General features: G+C 37.0%; 1 protein-coding gene across 1 annotated transcript; it reads left to right on the top strand.

The window, feature by feature from the left end:
- The first annotated feature begins 1,028 nt into the window (after positions 1–1,028).
- On the top strand, positions 1,029–20,740 carry LOC116964341. The gene is made up of 9 exons (XM_042804814.1): positions 1,029–1,059; positions 4,479–4,641; positions 5,838–5,870; positions 6,008–6,070; positions 6,525–6,647; positions 8,688–8,759; positions 11,089–11,177; positions 12,678–12,770; positions 20,097–20,740. Exons 2-9 carry the CDS (start codon positions 4,530–4,532, stop codon positions 20,283–20,285), a joined length of 774 nt encoding a protein of 257 aa, XP_042660748.1. The 5' UTR covers positions 1,029–1,059; positions 4,479–4,529; the 3' UTR covers positions 20,286–20,740.
- Positions 20,741–22,270: the final 1,530 nt, after the last annotated feature.

Genomic DNA, 22,270 nt, shown 5'->3' on the forward strand with positions numbered 1-22,270 from the left:
TATCTTGTGGCCCGGGAACAGAAACAACCTGTAAGGCAGGTTCATGTGACATGCAGTCAACATCTTGCAGCCTGGACCTATCTGCTCCTTGCCAAAAAATGCAGCTGCTGCAGCATCATCAGCATGACACAGTATACAAATTCTAAATAAAAGTAGTAGCTCCTTGATTTTAAGAAAACTCTGGCAAAAAATTAAATTGTTATTGTTTTTAGAGTAGTTTCACTGTTTCAGTGAGGTATATGGAAGTGTGATTTACTCCTTTAAAAATGCAAGGCTCACTTATTGAAACAAATATCGTCTGTATGAATAGAGAGGACCAATAGGTGAGTGAAGGGTTAGGAATGTATATAGGTGGGTAGATAAAGCCAGCTGAACATGCCAGGTGTAATAATGAGAGAGATAGTTCTTGTATGATAAAAACCATTATCTGGACTTTCTGGGCAAAGAAATACAGCACGTGCTTTAAACAAGTTCATTCATGTCACAAGCAGTCCAGTTATTGACATTGGTGCAATGCCTGTAAAGCCCATTTAATAGCTGGGTAAATGTTTAAACAGTGAAGTTGTTTCAAGCTCTCTGCAACTGAGGCTACACTCCTACTTTTAATACGTCTATATTACCATAAACCCAGCATCTGCCCTTGAATCAGCCTTGGAAGGAGTGTTAGATAGCAAGAACAACATCAGTGACGTAAAATATCAGAATAGTATTTATGAGTATTTTCAGGCATTGCACAAAACTACTGGCTAAAATTTTCCATGTAGTTCTAGGTAAGACAGCTTCTGTGGCATTTTAGAGAACCAGATGTTTAAAAGTTTGTTCTTACTATTTCCAACACACCTGGAATTCCAGCAACAGTGAGAATTCCAGCATGAGAATATTGATGTAAATGAGTGAATGTAGAGATCTAAAAGATTAGGTCCACGTCAGACTTTTTCTTTTGTTTAGAGGTTTGGCTTCCTGCCATGTGTTCAGGCAATAAATTGGCTGTAACAGAGCTTCTTCTAGCATTCTGCTGAGAAGAAGTATCCCAACAGAGACAATAGCAGGCAAAATAAGGTAAGCAAGAGTGGAAGGTTACAGCAGGATTTTCAATAGGCTTCAATTTAAGATTTTATATGACTGCTTGTTTAGATTCTAGCAAATAGTGATCTTTTCAGTTGACTTCAAAGTTTTCTTCTGAAATCTCTTCCTTAGTATAGTTTATGTCTACTTTTCTATACTCCTATATCTAGTTTAGAGTATAGATTTCATAAAGTCTGTCTGATGTGAAAGAGATTATAACCTCATTTTTTATTAGCTATAGGATGCCAAAAGTTCTTTTTAATCCGCTGTTAAATTGTAACAAACTTGGACAAGTTACTTATGTCCTTTGGAAACAGGACAGCTGCAACCCAATACACTCAAGAAAAACAGTTCTGATCCTTTAACAGTCTTAGAGATACCTTGTTATGAATGTATCTATATAGTATGAGATAATACTTGGATCTTACCACCATGTGAATGAACTCCAAAATTTTAAATTCTGTTTTCATGTACTGAAATTGATCTAATTTTATGACCAGATGTGTGTGGGGATTAAGTGGGAGAGAGAGTGATAGCTAAGAACAAATTAGATCATTAAGGGTGCAAGAGAAGCTATAGACCAGATTTTCTTTGCTGCCATCATATAAATGAATTGCTATAGTCTATGTAGCAGGAAAAAATTTCAAATTCCCTGTGTTTTTAGGGTGATCTTGTTGCAACTGGCCACAAACTTACTCAAATATACCTGTTTTCAGCAGTTTAAAGATCTATAGCTCAAATTTTCTGCTTCTTTTGTACTTAGCTTAGGTGGAAAACAATGAAAAACAGACCAAAGTTTCCAAAACAAACAGTGGTTAACTAGGTCTGCAGCCAAGAACAGTTTCCAGCTCTTCCTAGCCCTCTTCAAGCAGAATGTATTTTACAGAAGAGAGAAAAGAACTAAAGAAATGGGTGTGAAAGGCATTAAAACAAAGAAATATACATAGGGAGAGACACACAGCATTAAAAACTGTGAATAAGAGTAAAAAAAGTGGGAGTAGGAGACATCTATGTAAGAATGTGGCATGAGAGAAATGGCTTATTGAGATGGGAGTATTTCTATGCCACTCAGTCTTAAGGGACATGTAAGCAATTCAAGCTATGGCAACTTTTTGTTATTTAATATAGAGAGCTTTATTTGTTCTGGAGCTAACAGAAGTGAAGTTCTACCAGAGACTTTTCCATTTTCTAGTTGTTCAAACAAGCCAAAATAATTGAACTTAAGTACAGTCATTCAGAATTTCAAGACTACCTGTCTATCTTTCTCCATAGAGACTATTCTAAGAGTTTATCCACTTCCTAAATATGCTTCTGAAAATTTCTTTGAACTGGCCTGCCCTCCTCCGGAATTCTTCAGGGTTTTGACTTGTAATCATTCTCCTTCTTTTCTTACAGTAGTGGGTGCAAATAACACAGATGCAAAACCGAATCTAGATGGTTTACATTGGTTCTCAAAAAAAAAAAAAAAAAAAAAAAAGAGATTTCATTAGGCCTTTAGGACTAACTCAACATAAGTTGACATTAGTAACTGCAGTATATGAAGGGTAAATCTAGCAGATGACAAGTCCCTGACTACTTCACTGAGTATAAAAATTAGGAATTGGGATCTTCAGAACTTCTGATCAAGTGCAGCCAAACTATAATTGCACTTATGTTTTCAGTAGGAATGTTCTATAAGAGAGTAAATGTCTTATTTTGAGCATCCTAGATCTAACAGAGTCTTGATGCTTTGTTAGTGCTGAACTCCTAGCACACTAATGTCTCTCAAGATCCACAAGCTGGTATTTCCTGCCCACATACTCTGCAGAGCCTGATTCGGTTAAATGTTTGCAGAGGTCAAGTCCCAGTTAGGACTTAGTGGAAAACTAGAGTCTTCTCTTGTTTAGCATGCTCAGCGATAAAGCAATTTCAGCAACATGAAGAAAACCCAGCCTTCACTTTCTACCTCTGACTACAAGTTATCAGACATTTGAAAAATGAGACATCTTTACTAGGAAGAATAAGTTAATTCTTTCTAATATGTGTTTTACTTTCCAGTGGCCTAACTGAATGTTTAGTTATAGGTAAAGAGCCAAAGAGAGTGAAAAAGAGCCTTAGTTAGCCTTCATAGTCTAGTAAAAAGAGAATAGCCTGGGACAGAAATTTTTCATTTCTACCATTTCACATAAATACTTCATGTGAAATTCTGCATTGGTAGATTGAACCAAACCAGAAGATAGAACTCCCCTCCCCCAGGTGAATTCACAAGTCATTATGCTAGTGTCAGAGCCATTATCTCTGGCCTAACTGATATTTATTTATTCTGTGCAAAGCTGCATGGGGCTAAAATTACTCCCATCTTCACGTGATTCATTCTCCAAGGTACCAGACAAAATTCAAGCTCTTTGTCTTCTTTGGTCTGTGCTTGCCATAAACAGTTATCATAAACAGTTGACTTCAGGAGACAGTGTAGACTTTGAGCATTCCCATTTCCCTTTCTTCAAACTAAAGTAAGATCCTTAGCTTTTCTGAAATGCAGTAATTTAAGCTGAGTCCTCAGGATATCTTAATAGCTGCCTGGGTGGTTCCTTAGTTAGTATTTTTCCCATTCTTATACACCAGCTTCTCCTTAGGATACTTCGCCTAGGTAATGTAGCTATCCTTTTATTCAGCTAGCCTTCAAAAACTGAAGAGAATTATTTTTTGTAAACATAGTCACAAATACAAGATATTTTGAAAAATGCAGAGCACATTGAAGTAAAATTATTGAATCATAAAGGAAACAAAAATTTGAAAATATGAATGGGTGCTAATGGTAGGAGATTGATTTTTTTTCTGGTCATTTGTGCTATTCACTAATAATTCTAACATACTCTTCAGATTCCCAAACTCCAGTCCTCATTCCTGAGGTAACATTTCCTGAATGTTGGTTTAAGACTGCAATATGGCAGCATGTCTTTACTGAAACTCAGATTATGCTATGTTGAAGTTAGCATAATTTTCAATCACTTATGAATACTTAGAAAAATATCTTAGACGGTATTCAGAAGAACAAAAATAATATGATTTTTCAATTCAGCTAACAAAGTGTAGTTAGCTTCCTATATTGAGAAACATAAATAAATTAAATTGAAGTCACATAAACTGCTTATATTTTATCTAAGGGGAAATCTTTTAAAATATATTCCTTCAACACAACTCTATTCATGATAACCTCCATCTTAGTGGAAGTGTAGATAGACAACTGATTTACTGTCACTGGAAACACACCATTTTCACCTTTCAAGACACAGACTTGGGTCATGCAAGCAGTCAAACATTTACTGAGTTTATCCTGCTTCCTTTAACTGTTATTTATCAAAATTATCCTCTTTGCAAACTTGTTTCTCAACTGAAACATGAAGTATTGTGACAAATTCTAACTCCTACTTTAGGACTGGAAGAGAGGCAACTCAGGTTATCAGGATTTCTTGAGTTCTTCTGCAATGCTGCTCCGCTCGGGCCGCAGAAAGCCATATGAAGTGTCTCTCCATGGAAGGCATTCTGTTAAGAGACAATCTCAGCTGACAGCTGTGAAAACAGCTTCTGAGAAGTCAGGTAACTCTTTCCTGATTGACAGGTATGTTTGTAATCTTGGAAAGATGATTCCAATCCAAGGCAGAGTCCAACCAAATTAAGTACCTGCAACAGCTTATCTATAATGAGGTCAAAAATAAAGATGCCTGGAAGAAGAAAATAACGCAAGCTGCCTTTAAAACAATCATTACAGAGATACTCCTCAAAATAGAGACATTAGATTTTCCACACCACCAAACTCAGACCAATAATTACTAAAGTATATCTATATCTCCCTGGAAAAGAGTGAATGATGTAGCAGGCCTGACAACCATTTTATTTTGGGCACGGCACTTGTTCTTGTAATTCTATTTAAAAGTAGAATTCTTACAATATAATGACTATAGCAATTTTTAAAGGATATGCTGTATTGATTATTGTAGTTGTTGTTCTGTTGCTTTTTAGAGCAACCCAACTTTTTTCTGGAAGCCTGATAGCCTTAGTTACCAGCCATTTGAAGAGGAGGCCTTTGCCCACGCATAGGTCAGCTATGTACATGCTAAATGTCCAGCGCAGGGCGTGTCAGACCTGCCACATCTGGAGGGTGTGACATGGACTGTCAGGGTGTGCATCATCCACCTCTTTCACTGACTGTACATGCAGAATTTCTTCTCAGCCTAAACAGGGTGGAAAGAAAGCGTCTTGGAAATAACTCTGTTTTTCAAAATGTCTGCTTAAATATAGATGTTTCAGAGGAGGTACATCAATATAAAATGAGTAACAAAGTTTTTGTCAAGTCAAGCACTCCCAGAACATTATGTCACTGCTGGTGCATTTTGAGTATCCTGTTGTTTCATGTGTCTGATTGTTCTGGTGAGGAAAGGACTGTATCTTACAGCATACCCTGCAGGTCTGTATGGTCTCAGAAATGTCTTAATTGGATTTGAAAGTAGTAAACCTATTCCAGTAAAACAATGTTCAGCCTAACATAATAAAAATTGTGCCTTAGAGTGTTATTCTGTAAGCTGTCTGACACCCAAGTGCCTGGACCTACATCCTTCTGACATCCAGAACAGCATGGTTGTGTTCAGTAGTAATAGGGAACAAGTTCCCTCCTGACAGCTTTTAACTACAAAGACATGGGTTCTTTTCAGTAAGAGATGTCAGGTCTCCAAAATAAAAGCTTCTATTTTAGGTAGCCATATGCACTCTAACCTAAAACTCTTGTCTGTACACAGATCCGATTTTCAAAGTGCAAAACCGGGAAACAGGCAAGTACTTACCTATGAAATAAAGGAAACTAGTCCAGAAACAGTATTCTGTAGAGATACTTTCCCTGCTTCACCTCTTCTCTTCTTCAGAATGAAAATTTATAACTTAACTCTGTGTTTTTTACATCTCTCCCCAGGTGCAGGCTTCTGTGCGCAACCTTGCTCTGGCTCTGGCTCCCAACAGCGCTCTCTCCCCCACTGTAAGACTACTCATTCACCAGCAAACTGCTAATTTAGGTCCCCCCTCTCATGTTCAAATTCCTTCTGTTCCTTTCAGTGTCTTTCAACACACCTATCTTCAGGTTGTCCACAATCCCCCTTCTTAACACTATCCTTCAGGCTCTTGGGTTAGAAGCCATTTTTTCAAGATCAAGTTTTTGCATATGTTAATTCTCCAAAAGGTTCAGCATACATTTCTTCTCACTGATATAACTTTCAAAATCTTTGCTTTCCTTCTTCACACCACCCAAGCCCCAAAACCAGCTCCTTAAATCCACTGTACAATTTCTATTCTATGTTGGCTATACTGTTCTTAGTTCAAATATACATAGATTGTCAAGCAAAATTGCTATAAAATACACTTGTTCTTTTTATTATGGAATTTTACCTTTTTTCTGTTGCTAGTAAAATTAATTACAACTCATTTTTGAATAGTGTTTAGTCTGCGAGAAACACTGAAATGCTATATACTGACTGAAGATTCAAAAACAGTGCATTTTGACATAGATGAAGATGGTCATCATGAAATATCAACTAAAGATTCACAATCCCATGAAGGTAGTGTGCTTCTTATACCAAAGCTCACCAACCATGTGTGTAGTACTACAGGACATTTTAAAATGTACTATTATGTGTACTGTGTTCAGTTTTGGGCCCCTCACTACAAGAAGAACATTGAGGTGCTGGAGCATGTCCAGAGAAGAGCAATGAAGCTGGTGAAGGGTCTAGAGCACAAGTCCTGTGAGGAGCAGCTGAGGGAACTGGGGAAGTCTAGCCTGGAGAAAAGGAATCTCAGGGGAGACCTTATCACTCTCTACAACTACCTGAAAGGAGGTTGTAGTGAGGTGGGTGTCAGTCTCTTCTCCCAAGTAACAAGTGATAGGACACGAGGAAATAGCCTCAAGTTATGCCAGGTGAGGTTTAGGTTGGATGCCAGGAAAAATTTATTCACTGAAAGTGTTGTCAAGCATTGGAACAGGCTGCCCAGGGAAGGGGTTGAGTCACCATCCCTGGGGATATTAAGAAGATGTGCAGATGTGTCACTTAGGCACATGGTTTAGTGTTGGAGTTGTCAGTGCTAGGTTAATGGTTAGACCTGATGATCTGAAGTATCTTTTCCAACCTAAATGATTTCATGATTCTGTGTTTTCTCCAGTCATAACATTATATTGCATATTTATGAATAATGATAATGATATAAGAAAACTTTTATTCTAGTTTACAGTAGGTACATAATATACTTAACTGATAAGGAGATTATTCACTCCCATTTGAGGTAATGGGAAGTCCAGATGCTTAACTATTAAGGGAGTGAAAGCAAAGATAATCCTCAGAGACAAGGGCAAACTGGAGTAAAATAGAGAAATTTGGGGAATTTGCAGGATCATTTTATTTTTCCTGGAACTCTTCTTGTATCTCAAATGGTGCTTCTCTACTTGATACCAAAAATTATATCACAACTAACAACACAAATGTAGTTGTTAGAGGGTATTCTCTTGTTAGCGAAGAAGCAAATAACAACAAATGCAATTATTCTAGAATTAAACATTTTCTAGAAATGTGAAATTAGGGAGAAGAAACAATAAACCATATTTCTAAGCAAAATACAGGAAAAAAGTTGAAATCTGTAATATAAGTATCAGCCTACTGAAAATTAATTTCTTTCAAAACCCCATCTTTTACAGGAATGAGAAGTCCATTATATATGCTTCAAATAAAGACACAGAAAGGCTTGTTTAATATATTTATAAACTAAAATAATGTTATTTTTATTCTGTTGAATTTTGTGAATAATGACAGCTGCACTGATAAGGTATTTAAGTATGCTTTATGTCTTTTGAAGTATCTTTTACTTGATAATTTCATAAAATTTTGAAGTAACTCATACAATATTTACAATTTATGAACGGAAACAAAATCTGTATAGTTATACAATAGAAGCAGTTTGGGAATAGATCCATAGTGTGACAATTTTGATGTAGAAGATACTGATGTTCCTAGAAGAAAAAGAAAAGGAAAAGGAAATGCTATGTGATATTCTTGTATATGTAAACACAAGCACCACAAACATATATTCATGATGATACAGCTAAGACAATACCATATTAGCTGTAACGTGGATGATACCCTCCTCAGATAGCTGACTACATGATTCAGGCTGATGTTAGAAAAAACAGAAACCCCCTGCTATTGCTACCTGTTACTTTATAATCCTGTACATTTCATATTAGGGTCCTCAGATCTGCTGCCAAAGACTTTCAGGCTTCTCTTCAATAGAGTTTTAGATCTTACATCTCATTACTGACCTCTGTTATCTCAAGTGCATTCTCTTTTGCCAAAGTTACTTAATCAATCAATACATATTAGTAGACTCAGAGTTCAGATTTCAGAGTACTTGTTCACAAGCCTAACTGTACAGTCTTCTGGGTTTATATGGATTCAGAGACCTGTGGGAATTGAAGTCTGATGCCTATTGCTATTGCACACTCTTTCTCAGATTATGTTTTAAAACAATTATTTAAATTGTTTGTGAAGTTTTTAAATTTGTAGAATGTAGCTATCTAATTCCACGTACTTGTTTAATACCTTCTATTTTAGATATTGCATGGTTAAGCGTGTTCACAAGGAATGAACCGACAGTTACTGGTAAGAGTCCTGTGGGAAGAAAAGGTACCATTCTCTTTGTTAGAGTTTGGTTTTGAGGAGATGTTTGAGAGTAGGAAAATAAATTAGTAGTGTTTTATACATAGACTTGACATTAGAAGTAACATAATATTCCAGATTTTCATTTAGGCAAGTTGCTGGAAAAGTCTAAAAATGAAAGAATCTTTCTGTGTTTTATAAGAAGAAATCATCGAAGTCAGAAAATTTGCCTTAGCAAGTTTTGAGAAATGGCTTGGACTGAAGACAAATGTATAGGAGGAAATAGAATGTGTACAAGCTATAAAATCCAAATTTTTTAAGGGAAAGCGTGTGTGCTCTATCTCTGGCTTATGGGTCTTAGCTAGCAAAGACCTGTTGTAACAGGAGAGGAGAAACAAAAATAAATTAATATGAGGAAAGAAGAGACACATTTTTGGAACTTTAATATTGTAAGCATAGGAAATTATTGGGAAAATCAAAGGTATATTAGTTCCAGGTATTACAGTAGAAGAGAAATGTATTCTGATTTCAGCCATAAAGGACTGCTGTAATAGATGAGAGCAAACAGCGTCTGTGTCTTGAACAATGGCCAAATGAGGATTTCTAGGTAACAGTATAAAGTACTGATACCCTCACAAATCCCAACACTTTGCATTTCAGGGACACCCCAAGCAAGAAGTGGTTTCTTGTATTTAGTTAATTTCAAAGGATTTCCTTTGCATGAATTTGTAAAATTGCCCCTTAGACTCTGGTAAGGTTTTAGGCTAGGTAATTCATCCAAAGGCCATCAGGGAGTGGAATTATCACATATGAAATCATGGAAAAGTTCCTTACTTTCCTTGCCGTTCACTGTCTGCCTGATAGACCACTTGTCATGTTTTTCAGAGGTGACAGGGAAAGTTAGATTCCTTGGGATTTACTCAGACTAAATAATGTATAAGCAAGTCACAATAAACTCTATAGATGGAGAAAGCTAAGGATAGTTAGGATGTAACTCATATTGACATATGTCCCTGGTCAGCTGTCTGGACTCCTGCATCCCTCTTTTGTTGCCACTCTTACCTCTAAGTCAAAACACTCTCGACTTGGATATGAAATTTCTCTTGCCTGCTGATGGGCCTCATACATGCTTCAGCTGAAGTTGGACAATTGTGGCTGAGGTAATCTAAAGGGATGTCACAAAAAGTAATAAAAACGGTGGAATTTTAGACCTTTTACATTCTACTACATTTATCTGAATACATGTGTAAACGGAGTAAAATACACTAGGCTGGAGTGTGTCTCAACTTTTAACAAGGATTTTTATGCTATTTTCATGCTATACCTGGCTCAGACAAAATTTCTTCAGAGGGCTTTCACAAGAGCATTACGGTTAGGGTAAGTTAGGGCAACTAAAATCAGTGATAGGATTAGAGCAGCTAAAATCAGTCAGGTGGGATGAATATGATCTGCTGATTCTGAATATCCTTCAAAGGCTACAAAATACCTTTGTTGATATGAAAAACATACCTCCTTAACTGCAATTGTTAATGCATAATTACTTAACCTCTGTAAAAATTGCATTCAGTTACAGCAGTGATGGACATATAGATCAACTGCTACTTTCTTTTATATTTTTTGTCTTAAATGGTGCAGCTGAGATAATTTTACAAGCACAAGTGGTATTATTTGAAGTATATCTGCAAGGCAATCAGGTAGTTATAGCATCATGGATAGTTACTAGTTTCACAGGCTTTGCTAGGTAATGCTCTTGTATACCGTATCAGATAACAAAGTGTATGTTAATTTATTTACTTTTTGCTGTTGCCTTGAAGTACCAAAAGGTAGAAAATACTGTCAGTCTGAGGAGTATCCTGTATTATTGATACACTGTTGTTTCCTGCAGCTGAAAAAATAGTACGGTCTCAGAAGGGAGTAAATATAATGCACCCAAAGTTATGATAGTGGAAAGATTTTGACCTAGTAACCATGCAGAAAATAAAAGGGAAAAAATCCTACATTTTCCATAGTGATATATACACAGGACATTACATAAACGTGTATATTATGAGTTAAATACTAATATATATGCCTCTCTATTTCCTATTATACATATTAACGTATAACTGATATTCCATACATTAACTATAAGTATAGAGAAAAAAGTCTATATCTGGCAAATTTAAAGCATCATAAAGGCATAGACTTGACTTTTCAGAAGTGAACGGTATCAGGAATGCTTACATTTGTTTCTATTCCTATGTCTATTCATTTAAAGTGAACCTGAATGTTGTCTCTTTACAAAATATTTTAATCTATGCTTCATTTTACAAATTCATACATGTTTTATTACAATATTCTCCTCTATGTAAAACAGATTCTAAAAATTTGGTGATCCTCACGCAGAGATCAAAGCTTAATGAATTTGTCTTGTTGTGCAAGGGTAAGAAGCAGCTCTCTCTGAAGGTAACAAGTTGTTTATTTCCTCTGTAACTTGTGGGTGCTCTTTAGTACTCTAAGACAATTTACCCAAAAGACCTCTTCAAATTCCTTTTCCTTTACTTACCACCTTCTACATTTCACAACTTCTGACTACCTTCCTCTGTTCTGTCTGGGGAAATATTTAAAGTAGATTATTGCAAAAATCATTGGGTTAGGTAGTTGGCTACTGTAACTAGAAGACAGGGATATTGGGTTCCAGTTTCTGTGGAGGGAGAGGGGTCTTCTTAACCAGAAAACATGCAGGAAATAGAAAGGGAGGAAGAAGCAAGAACGCTGCCTAGGAAAGAGATGAGTTTAAGAGGAGAATTATTTACTCCTAATCAACGGGAATTACAGGGCAAGGAATGTGATGAAAAGAAAATACAGCTGAATGTAGTATCCTGTTTTCAACATTTACCATCTGTTGTCAGCGTATTCTTATTTTCTGCAGTCTTCTGAAGGTTTGTTTTGTTTTTGTTAGGAAGAGCAGGCAAGGATAGTTTTCCCTATTGGAAGGTTATAGCCATTACTAAAATCTGTCTGAGGGAAAGTGTTACATTGGAATTTACCCTCTAAAACAGGGCAAAGGTCTAAGAAGCTCTGTTTACACAGTTTATGCTGAGATAAAGAATGACCTTTCATTTAATACTGGCTATGCATGATGGTGTAAATCACCAAATGTTTCCTCAAATTAAGTCTTTGATATTTTTCATTTGTTTTTAATTTACAGATGACTTTCCATAAAATCTGTTTCCTGAAATTATCTGGGGAAATGTATGTTGCAGGATACATTAATTATGTTTATATCCCACTGGGACTTTCCTTTCTGTTCTTGAAAGAGCAACTATATAAATATTATTTTTCTGGTTCAGAGATTACCTTTTCATAAATCAATTGCTTGAAAAGTATCCCACCAAATCAGAGAAAAAACTGACTGTTGAGACCTCATGGATTTGACTGCCCAATCCCCTATTTTAAAGTACCAGGTTATATCAGACTATGTATCTTGACATGGTAAAAAGCAGTTCTTATCTGAAAATGAGGTAAGACGTATCTATTGTCTCCCAAATATGTAAAAACCTTGGAAAGATCATGGACCTTTATTTTTCCAGAGAATACAAATAATTTTCTTAGTCTCAACAAGAACTTTGATTTGGAAGATGACAAGGCTCTTTAAAAAGTTCTGGTATTCTGTTACAACATGGTTCATTCTTGGCTGCATTGCAAAATAGAATCTGGGTGTTAGACAGTTTGAAGGACTGTCTTCAGTATTTGTTTTCAACCCAATTCATTTTGCATTGCAAATGGTAAAAGAGGAATCTATTAATGGAATTGTTTTGAGAACTTATCAAGTTACTAATTTTGAATAATTTGAACTTAATCATTAATGGACTTTATTTTAAGAAGAGATTTTTCATTAGAATTAATATTACATTTAGTGGATTAAAAGAGCAAAATTACCATTGTGGGTGGTTGTAATCACAGGTCTTAAAAGCATCCTGTTCAGAGCCAGATTATCCTTCAGTGGAAAGCTGCAACATGAAAACATGCAACCACGAAGATCCTGACTTCAAACAGGTATATAATCATGATCAAGCAAATCAAAATTGTGTGAAAGAGTGTGTATGCAAACATAGGTGTAAAAAAAGTGCAGCTAAATGCATCGTGCTCTTACTTATTGGCTGTTTACTTTCCTACTTCAGCCGAATTTTAGTATTTCCCTCAGAAAAAGGAGAGTAACAACTTTTCCATACTTTTGTCTTGACTTGTATGTATGAGTACATTCTTCAATCTGCAGGCAAAATATCTGACTTTCAATTAAAACATGAAAGATGGAGATGTTTCCTGTATTATTATGCTTATATAAAATGCAGTGAGATACCAAGTAGTTTTCACTTGGTACAAATTCTTAGAAAAGATCTAGTAAATCCAGATAAGTATATTAACAGATCTAGAAGGGTCAGACTACAAGAGTAATGATGTTTTTAAGAAATAGCTAATCCATCAGTCAAAAACTTCCAGGAAGTAATAAAACCATAAATCATATACATATATGTAATTTAATATAAATAAGAAATTAGAAGAAAGCAGTCCCTGATGTACTTTCAGACTGAATTCTGTATCAGCAGATGATTATAAACCAGGAGTAATGCACTGTGTATAGAAATAAAGGTAGCCAGCTGGTTTCTTAAAATGTTTTTGTGACCAAAGCTTGACTTTGTTGGCTCTTCTCTAGATAGAAATGATAAAACATGGTGAACAAAGGAAGGAAACTACTTTAGTTGTTCTGTAAGATATCTTAGACACACACTCTAACCTAGAGAAAATGAAAAACTAAGGAAATGTAGCCAATCATTATTTTTGTTAAGGTTGTAGTCCAGTGGATTTACTATTCAGGGGGACTGAAAAGACAATCTTTCCAATTTCAGTGAGCAAAATTAAAGCTATCTGTGATCAGATAACATTCAGAACTTCGTAACAGCAAATGTGAAATGCTGAAAACCTAAAATTCCCAGCCTACTATTTCTAACATTGCTAATATTTCTCCTAAATCAGAAATTAATTCTGGTAATTATAAATTATGACAAAGAGTTTCTTGTTTGAAGTAATTCTGAAATGGTCTCTCAAAGGTATGAGCTACAGTACTATTAAATTTTTAAAAATAATTAATGAACAAATCTCCTGTATACTGAGCCTGGAAAATTCAAGTGGATCCTTCAGTTTAAGGTCCTGCTGAGGTACTTGCTTGCCACAAGTATTCCTTAGCTCTGCATAAAAGGAGAAAGCTACAAAGCTTAGGAAATTTATAAGGCAACTTCTTGTCCCCTCCTTGTATGATGTAAACTATCACAGTCGTACTGCATTCTTCTAAAATTTATTTCATACTCTTTTTTATAGAAAAATATATGCTTTCATCTGTGGTGCTGTTCATAGGGAAAGAAATAGTGTCTTGATGGCTGCAAGTTTTGGGGGGCAGCTGGAAAAAAGAGGTGTAACAGTTGTCTGTAGAGACCTATTCATGACTCTGGGTTTCTAAACAGATAGTTAAAATGAAAAATTCATTCTGAGAACTCATTCGTTACCTAACAGACATATAGTGATCTACTCACCATGATTTCTTGCTGATACCTTCAGTTAGAAGAATAAAAACATTTCTCATTTGTATGAGAAATCATCAGCCTGCAATTGAACCACATCCAGTCAGGCCAAGAGGCAAAATCATAGTGAAGTCTGAATCATGACATTCTTAATAAACCTTCTAGAATGAGTGCACTGATCAAGAAATAATTTCTGGTGTGATGAATAAAGTCTCTGCTATCCTTAGAGTGAAAAAGTGTGTGAGTAGTAGCCTGAGATGGAGAAATACTTCTCATGGCCAATGACAAAGCTATGTGGTGCTGCAATGTGATATTTAGTCTGCTAGGTTCTAACAGTAAGTCTTAAAGACAGGCATTTTCCCTTTTTTATTGGAAGACTGCCAGCAGAATTACCAGAAACATGAGAATCTGTGGAGCCTGCTGTTATACCAGCAGGAAGAGTTGCATAGAGTGTTGTAAATTTCCATTTCTGTAACGAACGCTTATGGAGACACGGTTCACAATATTTATTAAAACATCTTTTATTAATTAGGCTGTTATTATCTCAATAAATGAATAACAGCTTCTAACAGCAAGCAATAGTTTATAATAAGATCTTCTTCTGATAGGGGATTAAGTCAGGAAGGCAACACAGATCACAAACTGTATTTGTTGCAACACTCTGCTGGTAACAGTGGAAAACTGTTTGCATTGTACATGCAGTTACTGCATCAGGCAGTGCACACGTGTGTGGTCACCCAGTTGGAGCAGCAGCGGAGAGGCCAACCCCAGCAGCTCACTCAGTAGCAGGTTTACATTTACTTATAACTATAATTATTTTAACTCTATAATAGAGCATGCTTATCATAATTAATAATATCATACAAGCAAATGCAGTTAACCACACAACAGGATGAATTAAGAGATACAGAACAGTATTTCCCTTTAACTCCACCACAGAAAAGGTTTTCCTAACTATCTCCCCACAACATGTTGACAATGATGGGATGTTTCCCACTCCTTATATATAATTCTCCCGCTAGCCAATACAGTCTCTTTCAGCACAAGCAAGATTACGTTTATAAACTTTGTCACTTGATGTAGCCCCCATGCAGGAAAGTGTTAATCCTAGTCATTGCTGAAAAAAACAGTATATAGTTAGGATGCTGAAATGAGTTTTATTTATCATTCACTGTTGACATTAATGGCTTGATTTAACCTAGAGTTCTCAACTAGACTGCTACTGTTTCATGCCCTTCTTATCTTCTTGCAGGCTATCTCATAAATTGTCATTTTCCTTACAAGTCTGGACCAAAATTATGCAGCCACATAGTATGAGAGCTGGGCCTGTATCCTTGGGACACAGGCAGCTAAACAGAGCGTAAAAATAGGGAGTACAGGGGCAACAAATATTAGAGGTGGGAATTATCAAGGAGAGCTATTAATTTTCTGTGTTCTTACATGTATATATATGTTTTAATCTTCTCATTTTACCATTTAAATTAATTACATATAAATTTATACCATTTCTTTTTTACTCTTCCAAAAGTTTAGGGTTTAGTGATTATGTGTTGGTTGTCAGAGAAGTACACATCTCCTTCGGTACTTATCTGTAGTATCTCCCTTCAGTGTTACTTCTGTTCTGGTTCAGCTGTAATATTTTACTATTCATGATACATTACCATCCTCAGACCTTTGCATATATATACTTAACCCTCTCAGCTCTTATTAAGTACTATCATCACTCAGTTTTCCCTCAGCTTCAAACCTTCCTTTCTCTTTCCTTTTTCAGTTGATACCCCTCCTAAATTCCTTCTTAACACATTTGCTTAAAAGATTACAGAAGTCATCAATTATATCACTAGATCTGGCAGCTCCCCTTCAAATTGTTGTCTCTTGGTGGATAATGGCAGGGTTATTTAAATTATTATAGCTGGACAGCAAGTCAGAGGTTAGCTATGCTGTCATGAAAGAACTTATAGGACTTACTCTTTGCTCCAGTTATATAGGCCAAAATAAAGAAAATGAAGCTCCAAACAGGCAAAATATGGCAAGTGATTTCCACAGTATTATCTTTGTTCAGAACTTTTGACATTGTCAGTAATGACAATGCCATGTTTCCTGTGCTTGGCTGCTGGCTAAGGGCAACCCACCACACTCCTTTTTGGTGCTCAGCATGTAGCTTGAGGGGGGTTTTTGGCTCCGTAAGTTGATTCTTCATCTATTGGAGAGCCAGGGAGTGATCAGCAAGTTTCACTCACCCTTCAGTAGTCCCATATGGCGAGTGTGAAAGTCTGATGGAGAGTGGAAGTTAACAGTGGACTATCCTGGCCTGAACAAAGTCATGCCACCATTGAGTGCTGCTGTACCAGAAGCCTTAGAGCTCCAGTATGAATGAGAGTCAAATATGATGGAGAGTATTCTACAACTTATATTGCCAAGGCATTTTTCTTGATCCCTTTGGCAGCAGAGTGCAGGCCACAGTTTGCTTTCATGTGGAAGGGTGTCCAACACACCTGTAACCAACTGTCCCAGGGTTGGAAGCATACATAGCCTACTGTTTTTCAGGACAGAATCAACTGTGAGAAAAAAACCACAGAGGTGTCTTGGCCCCACCCAGCAGCCAAACCCCCACAAAGCCACTCACTCAATCCCACTCCCCACCAGTGGGACAGGAGAGAGAATAGCAAGAGAAAAAGTGAGAAAACCTGAGTCAAGAAAAAGACAGTATAATATGTGAAGGTCAGAAAAAAACCCAAGTGATGCAAAAGTATTTACTCATCTCCTCCCAAAAGCAGATCAGTGCCTAGCTAGTCACTGAGCAACAGCCACCTGCAAGCGAAAAAACCACCCTCTCTCTTTATACCAGTCTTTTTGGCTAATCATGACATTATACAGCATGGAGTATACTTTCGGCCTGCCCCAGCTGTGTTCCCTCCCAGTGTCTTGCCCACCCTCAGACTACTCACTGGGGCAGAGTGGGGAAAAAGAGAAGGTCTTGATGCTGTGCATGCACTGCTCAGCAATCGCCAAAACACTGGTGTGTCATCAACCCTGAATTAGTCACAAATCCAAAGCACCATATAATTAATTTGTAATACTTTTCAAGGTCCATAGTTTCTTTGGCAGCTCAGTTTTACTAGTTTGCTTACCACTATTGCATGACTCATGTAGCTTTCAATCATATAATCATTTCCTTGTTTCTTCTGAGGCAAAATGTAGGTTGTAGTTCACCCTATACTCCTTTGTGTAATGACAATGTCAGATGATCAGTTCTGTTTCAGCTGGCCTTCATACCCATTCCTTTTTTATCTTTTAACTGCTTCCTGGTTCAGAGTGCAGCAGTTGAGCTTAGCCTGGAGTTATGATCATTGGTTTCTTACTCAAATTGACTTTAAACCATTTTGAGTCTATTTTAAAACATTTGAAGCATTTTTCTAACATAAGCAGTTGAAGCATTTTTCTAACATAAGCAGACATATGCTATTGCAAGTGGATTGTGAATTACCTATGGGATGTGAGTAAAGTTGTATTTTTTTGTCGCTAAATGTGAAACCTAACCCGCAGATTGTTTCCTCATTTAATGCAATGACAAAGAAACAGTCAGATCTGTAACTGAAAACCAGCTGTTTTTTTCTTGGAACTCGCAAATGATCTCTTGGGAATGCCTGTTGCCGTAGGAGCTGTTCTCAGGATGAACTTCATCTGGCAGTAGTTCACCATATTCTCCAGGTTTTCTCATCAGGCTTCTTAACAGGCCATAATCAAAAATCATCTGTGTCATGACTTCTTGCAAAACACCTTGTTCTTCAAGGACCTGCTGCAACTCTCAGCCCTAGCAATGTTTGGATATGCTTCTACACCCAGCTCCTCTTTCTTCTCCCAGTCACACAGTATCATTCCCCAAATCATCTTCCTGTGTTGGCTCTCCACCTAATTTTCCATCATTCATGCAGATACAGCAGTTATTTTTAACTTTTTCACCGTGATCTGCTTTTGCAAGCACCTAATTTTGGCTTCACATTTACCAGATCCCATTGGAGTCTTCCTTGCTCTAGGATGAGTTTCTGCATTGTACACATCAATCCCTCTCCTTGCTTCTGCAAGTTTTCTTTCTTCGTTTTTTTCACCCCTGAAGTCACTAGATTCTCTTATTCCATTTCTATTTCCTTGTTCCCTTGTTGAGTTCCTAGAAGGTATTTCTTCCCTAAAGACAAATTGTCGTCAACTTTCTTAACAGTATTTTTTTAAACAGAATTTTTTGATTGAAGCTGCAAATACTCTGCCATTACACTGGCTTGATCAGGACAGAATGTTTTAGCTGCTTTCCATTTCAGCTCTTCTAATACAGGAGGTGTATCCTCAAGTTTCTTTCATGTACTCTGCAGTAACTGCAGGACATTTCCTTTCTGTCCCTTTTTGTCATATGGGTTGAAAGGACACATTCCTCCTTCCATGGAAAGGTGGTTATTACTGTAATCTCCAGCATAGCTGGGCCCCTTTAATATCCTCCTGCTTTTCCCCAAGCATTCAGTTTCATTTTAGAGGTCCCCTTAAGCACTGTGCACAGTGATGATACACCAGGCTGGTCAGACTTAAAGAACTGTCTTGTGGGTAGGATGAGTGTCTTCAAACAGGTCGCTCAAAAGGCAAGAGGAAATAATTTGAATATGATGCATTCATTTACCATCTCATTCTTCCCTAAAAGAAGTTATAAATTCCCTGCTCCCTGGCAAAAGGTTGAGTTGGGGAAAATAAAAACTTTAACCTTTTATTAATTAAGCTCTTACCATTAGCAGCAGATAACTATTCACACAGTCTTCTCAGTTACTCCCTCACTCAGTGCCACACTCAGGATCGTGGGCTGGTACCCACACCCCAGGTGTTTCCAGGCAGCTGTGCACGCTCGCACACGGGGTCCCTCGCTTCAGCGGGTGTGCTTACACACACTGCCCTGTAGCCCTGGTCCACCTGTAGCAGCCGCTGCCGCCTTGGATGTGGTGTGGGTTACGTGACCTGCCGAGGGTGCCAGTGGGTGCTGGAGGCCTTCGGCAGGTTCTGCAGCTCCTTGGTCTCCCAAGTTTGTAAATTTTTGCAGATTTAACAGTGCTACTAGTCTCCCGGGCTTACGTTTCCAGAGGCTACCTCTCAGCACATACTCCTCCTCTCTCTGGCGTTTTGTTTTCTGTTAGCTATTTCTCCATCCTCACACTGATGTGCCTAGAGAACCCAAACACATTCACACACACAGAGGGGATGTTTTGATAATAGACATTCCTCTAAAGATTGATCTTAAAAAAAGGGTATTGAAAACTGGAGATGTACAGAAAAATCATAGGTAATAGAGCAGTTGTTTAAGAGTAATTTGTCCGTAATATTCTAATTTTACTCCAAGAGAGAAAAGAAAAACTGTGGATTAACATTTTGTTGCTAGTGGCAGTTGACAGGGTAGGTATGTGGTAAGAAAATAACTGGATGAAAATCCTAAAGCATCCCAATAACAGGTGTACCACAAAGGAAAACTACTGGTCTTTTTCTGAAGCCAAGGAATGCAGCTATGGGTCTGGAAATACTCAGTCCTCTGAGGAAGATGGGTATTATTTTATTCACAGTTATCACAGAACCTCTCTCAAAATGGTTGCCAAAGATTTATCTAAAAAACCTCTCTGGTGTTGCCAAAGATTTATCTAAAAATTGGTAAATGTGTGTTATTAAAGGAAAGAATTAAAAATATAACAAGCCAGCAACTTACATGAATTTTTGTCATATGAAACCCTATAGAAAGGCTTGAGAAACATAACGATGTTTACTTTGTCTATTTTCATAGCTGAGTGAAGATAATCACTTTTTCATCATGCATTACCAAGGAGATTCAGTGCAGTTCCAGTGCTATGAAGATACAAGTTACTACCTGTATGTGAATGATGACTCACTTGATATTCGCAAACCGGAAAACGAAGAACCCAATGAGGACAAAAATTTTTACTTCAGGGTGTCCTATTTACAGGAAAAGTAACTTGTCTACCTTTCAGTGAACTTTCAGTGTCCATACAACTCCTACAGTAAGCTAACACGAGACAAGGAAGGTTGAGATCAACTAATTTCCATTTTGGCTTAATTTTTACTTTTTTGTAATTTCTCGAGTCACCATTTTGCATGAGTAACATCCTTTATTCTTGTGCTTTCAATAGGAAAAGACAAAAGCTAAGTTTGAAAAACATACTAACTGATCAATCTCTTTATGTCTTACCTGCACTGTTACGGTTTTAAGGAGCTGAATTCTTTTGGAAGGGGAAAAATACAGAAGATATTTTGAAGATATGGGAAAAAGAAGGAAGCAGACCTGATGTGAAATACAAAGCACAGTTAGTTCTCTATGTGATAAACACTGTACTTTTAAAAAAGTATCTCTTATGAGCCCACAGAAACTTGAGAAGAAAACATTCAAAAGTTATTAAATGCATTTGTGCATGTCCTGACTGACTGACTTTGGGAAAAGAGTGGAAAAGGTGTCTCAGGTCTAACTGAGAATAAAGGAAGAGGCTGAAGGTTAGACAGAAGATCTTTCTGCCCCGTAGCTCCAAGTTAGCTCATATACTCTATCATCTATCCATCAGGGCAGTTCTCTAAGAAAATGTACACAGAGCATCAGACTCACAGCGTACAAAGGCAGACGGAGGGAGGCACATTGAACTGACAGGGCATAACAGATGCCTGTGAACACCAGCAGAAAGTTGCTCTGACATACTGGCATCCATCTCTGAATCACAGAGGGAAATGCAATCGTGTTCAGCTGCAAAGCAGAGCGCAGAACAACATATGAAAAATAATTAAATGTTCAAAATGACTAAATACAGTAAACACTAAGTGCTTATGTGGGAGCAGTAAGCATACCTGCCTTTTAGCAACAAGGTCTCTCAGTGTGAAATGGAAGGTGTTGACACTTAATCATCCATAGACCATGCCCTGCAAGGCACAAAACATTTGAAATACAAGAGGAGACAAACCAGAAATGTACAGATGATCACTAGGTGTTAAAGATCTGGTTCTCCACTGCTGTGTGTGGAGTCCCAACTGGGATTTAGTGGCAATTTTCTCTGATGCAAGTCATTTGGGAGCATATGTGTATAAATGATAGGAATCATGCACCTATGCCAAGTTGTCACTTAGTTTCAGTGAAACAAACTGCAAGTCATACAGCACTTGCAGGAATTGTGCTGTGTAGGTATAATAATGCATACCTGAAACAGGAATCCTAATGACAGTCAATCACACCAATGCACATTACAGTAAGGCATTTATCTGTAGTAGACAAAACTCCAAAGACCTGTGAGACCTTAAAAGATACTCCCCTGCCACTACCAGCTGTGTGGAGTTTCACTGCTGGGCTGCTTGAATTCTTCAAGTAGTGCAAATCATTCTGTGGCTTCTACTGCTGACCGAACAGAAGACAGCTTTTGAGTATTCCCTAAATAATACTTACTTAATCACACTTCTAGATCTATTAAGACCTCAGTGAAGTCAGTGGGAAGAAAAAAACACCCAAACTCTGGTTACTGACTTCGGCATACATTACACTAAACTATTTTAGCACTATCTATTATGTTGCACAAAAATAAATTCAATTAGGTATCAGGCACAATAATTTCACAAACTGATACACTAACACTTCATAGTCATACCTTTATTATTGGTAATGTGATCACCTTACTGAATTACAGAACATACTCTCTAGATGGTAAATTGATGAAAAGATGACAACTCATCATAAAGCTTGTACAAAGCATGCTAATGAAATCAACATTGCTAATGTCAGCAAAAAAGTAACCTTGACCTGAGTGAGATTTTCATCTATTTTATAGTTAAAACTTAGATTATTGTTATATGCATAATTTTGTATTTTTTTCCATCTACCTTAAAAATAAGATTTTTTTAAACAGTTTGAGGGACAAAAGCCCTTATGGAAAGTAGTGGTAATTTTTTAATGTTTCATAATTGAGA

The sequence above is a fragment of the Tyto alba genome, unplaced genomic scaffold (assembly GCF_018691265.1).
Source record: "Tyto alba isolate M040663 unplaced genomic scaffold, T.alba_DEE_v4.0 Super-Scaffold_42, whole genome shotgun sequence".
NCBI classification, from domain to species: Eukaryota; Metazoa; Chordata; class Aves; order Strigiformes; family Tytonidae; genus Tyto; species Tyto alba.

What these genes read in the sequence shown, in the direction of transcription:
- LOC116964341 (XM_042804814.1), top strand. Translation starts at nt 4,530, where the DNA reads ATGCTGCTCCGCTCGGGCCGCAGAAAGCCATATGAAGTGTCTCTCCAT. An exon ending in GAGTCCTGTGGGAAGAAAAG is followed by an intron (nt 8,760 to 11,088) that starts GTACCATTCTCT and finishes TATGTAAAACAG; the next exon opens with ATTCTAAAAATTTGGTGATC. An exon ending in AGAAGCAGCTCTCTCTGAAG is followed by an intron (nt 11,178 to 12,677) that starts GTAACAAGTTGT and finishes TTGTAATCACAG; the next exon opens with GTCTTAAAAGCATCCTGTTC.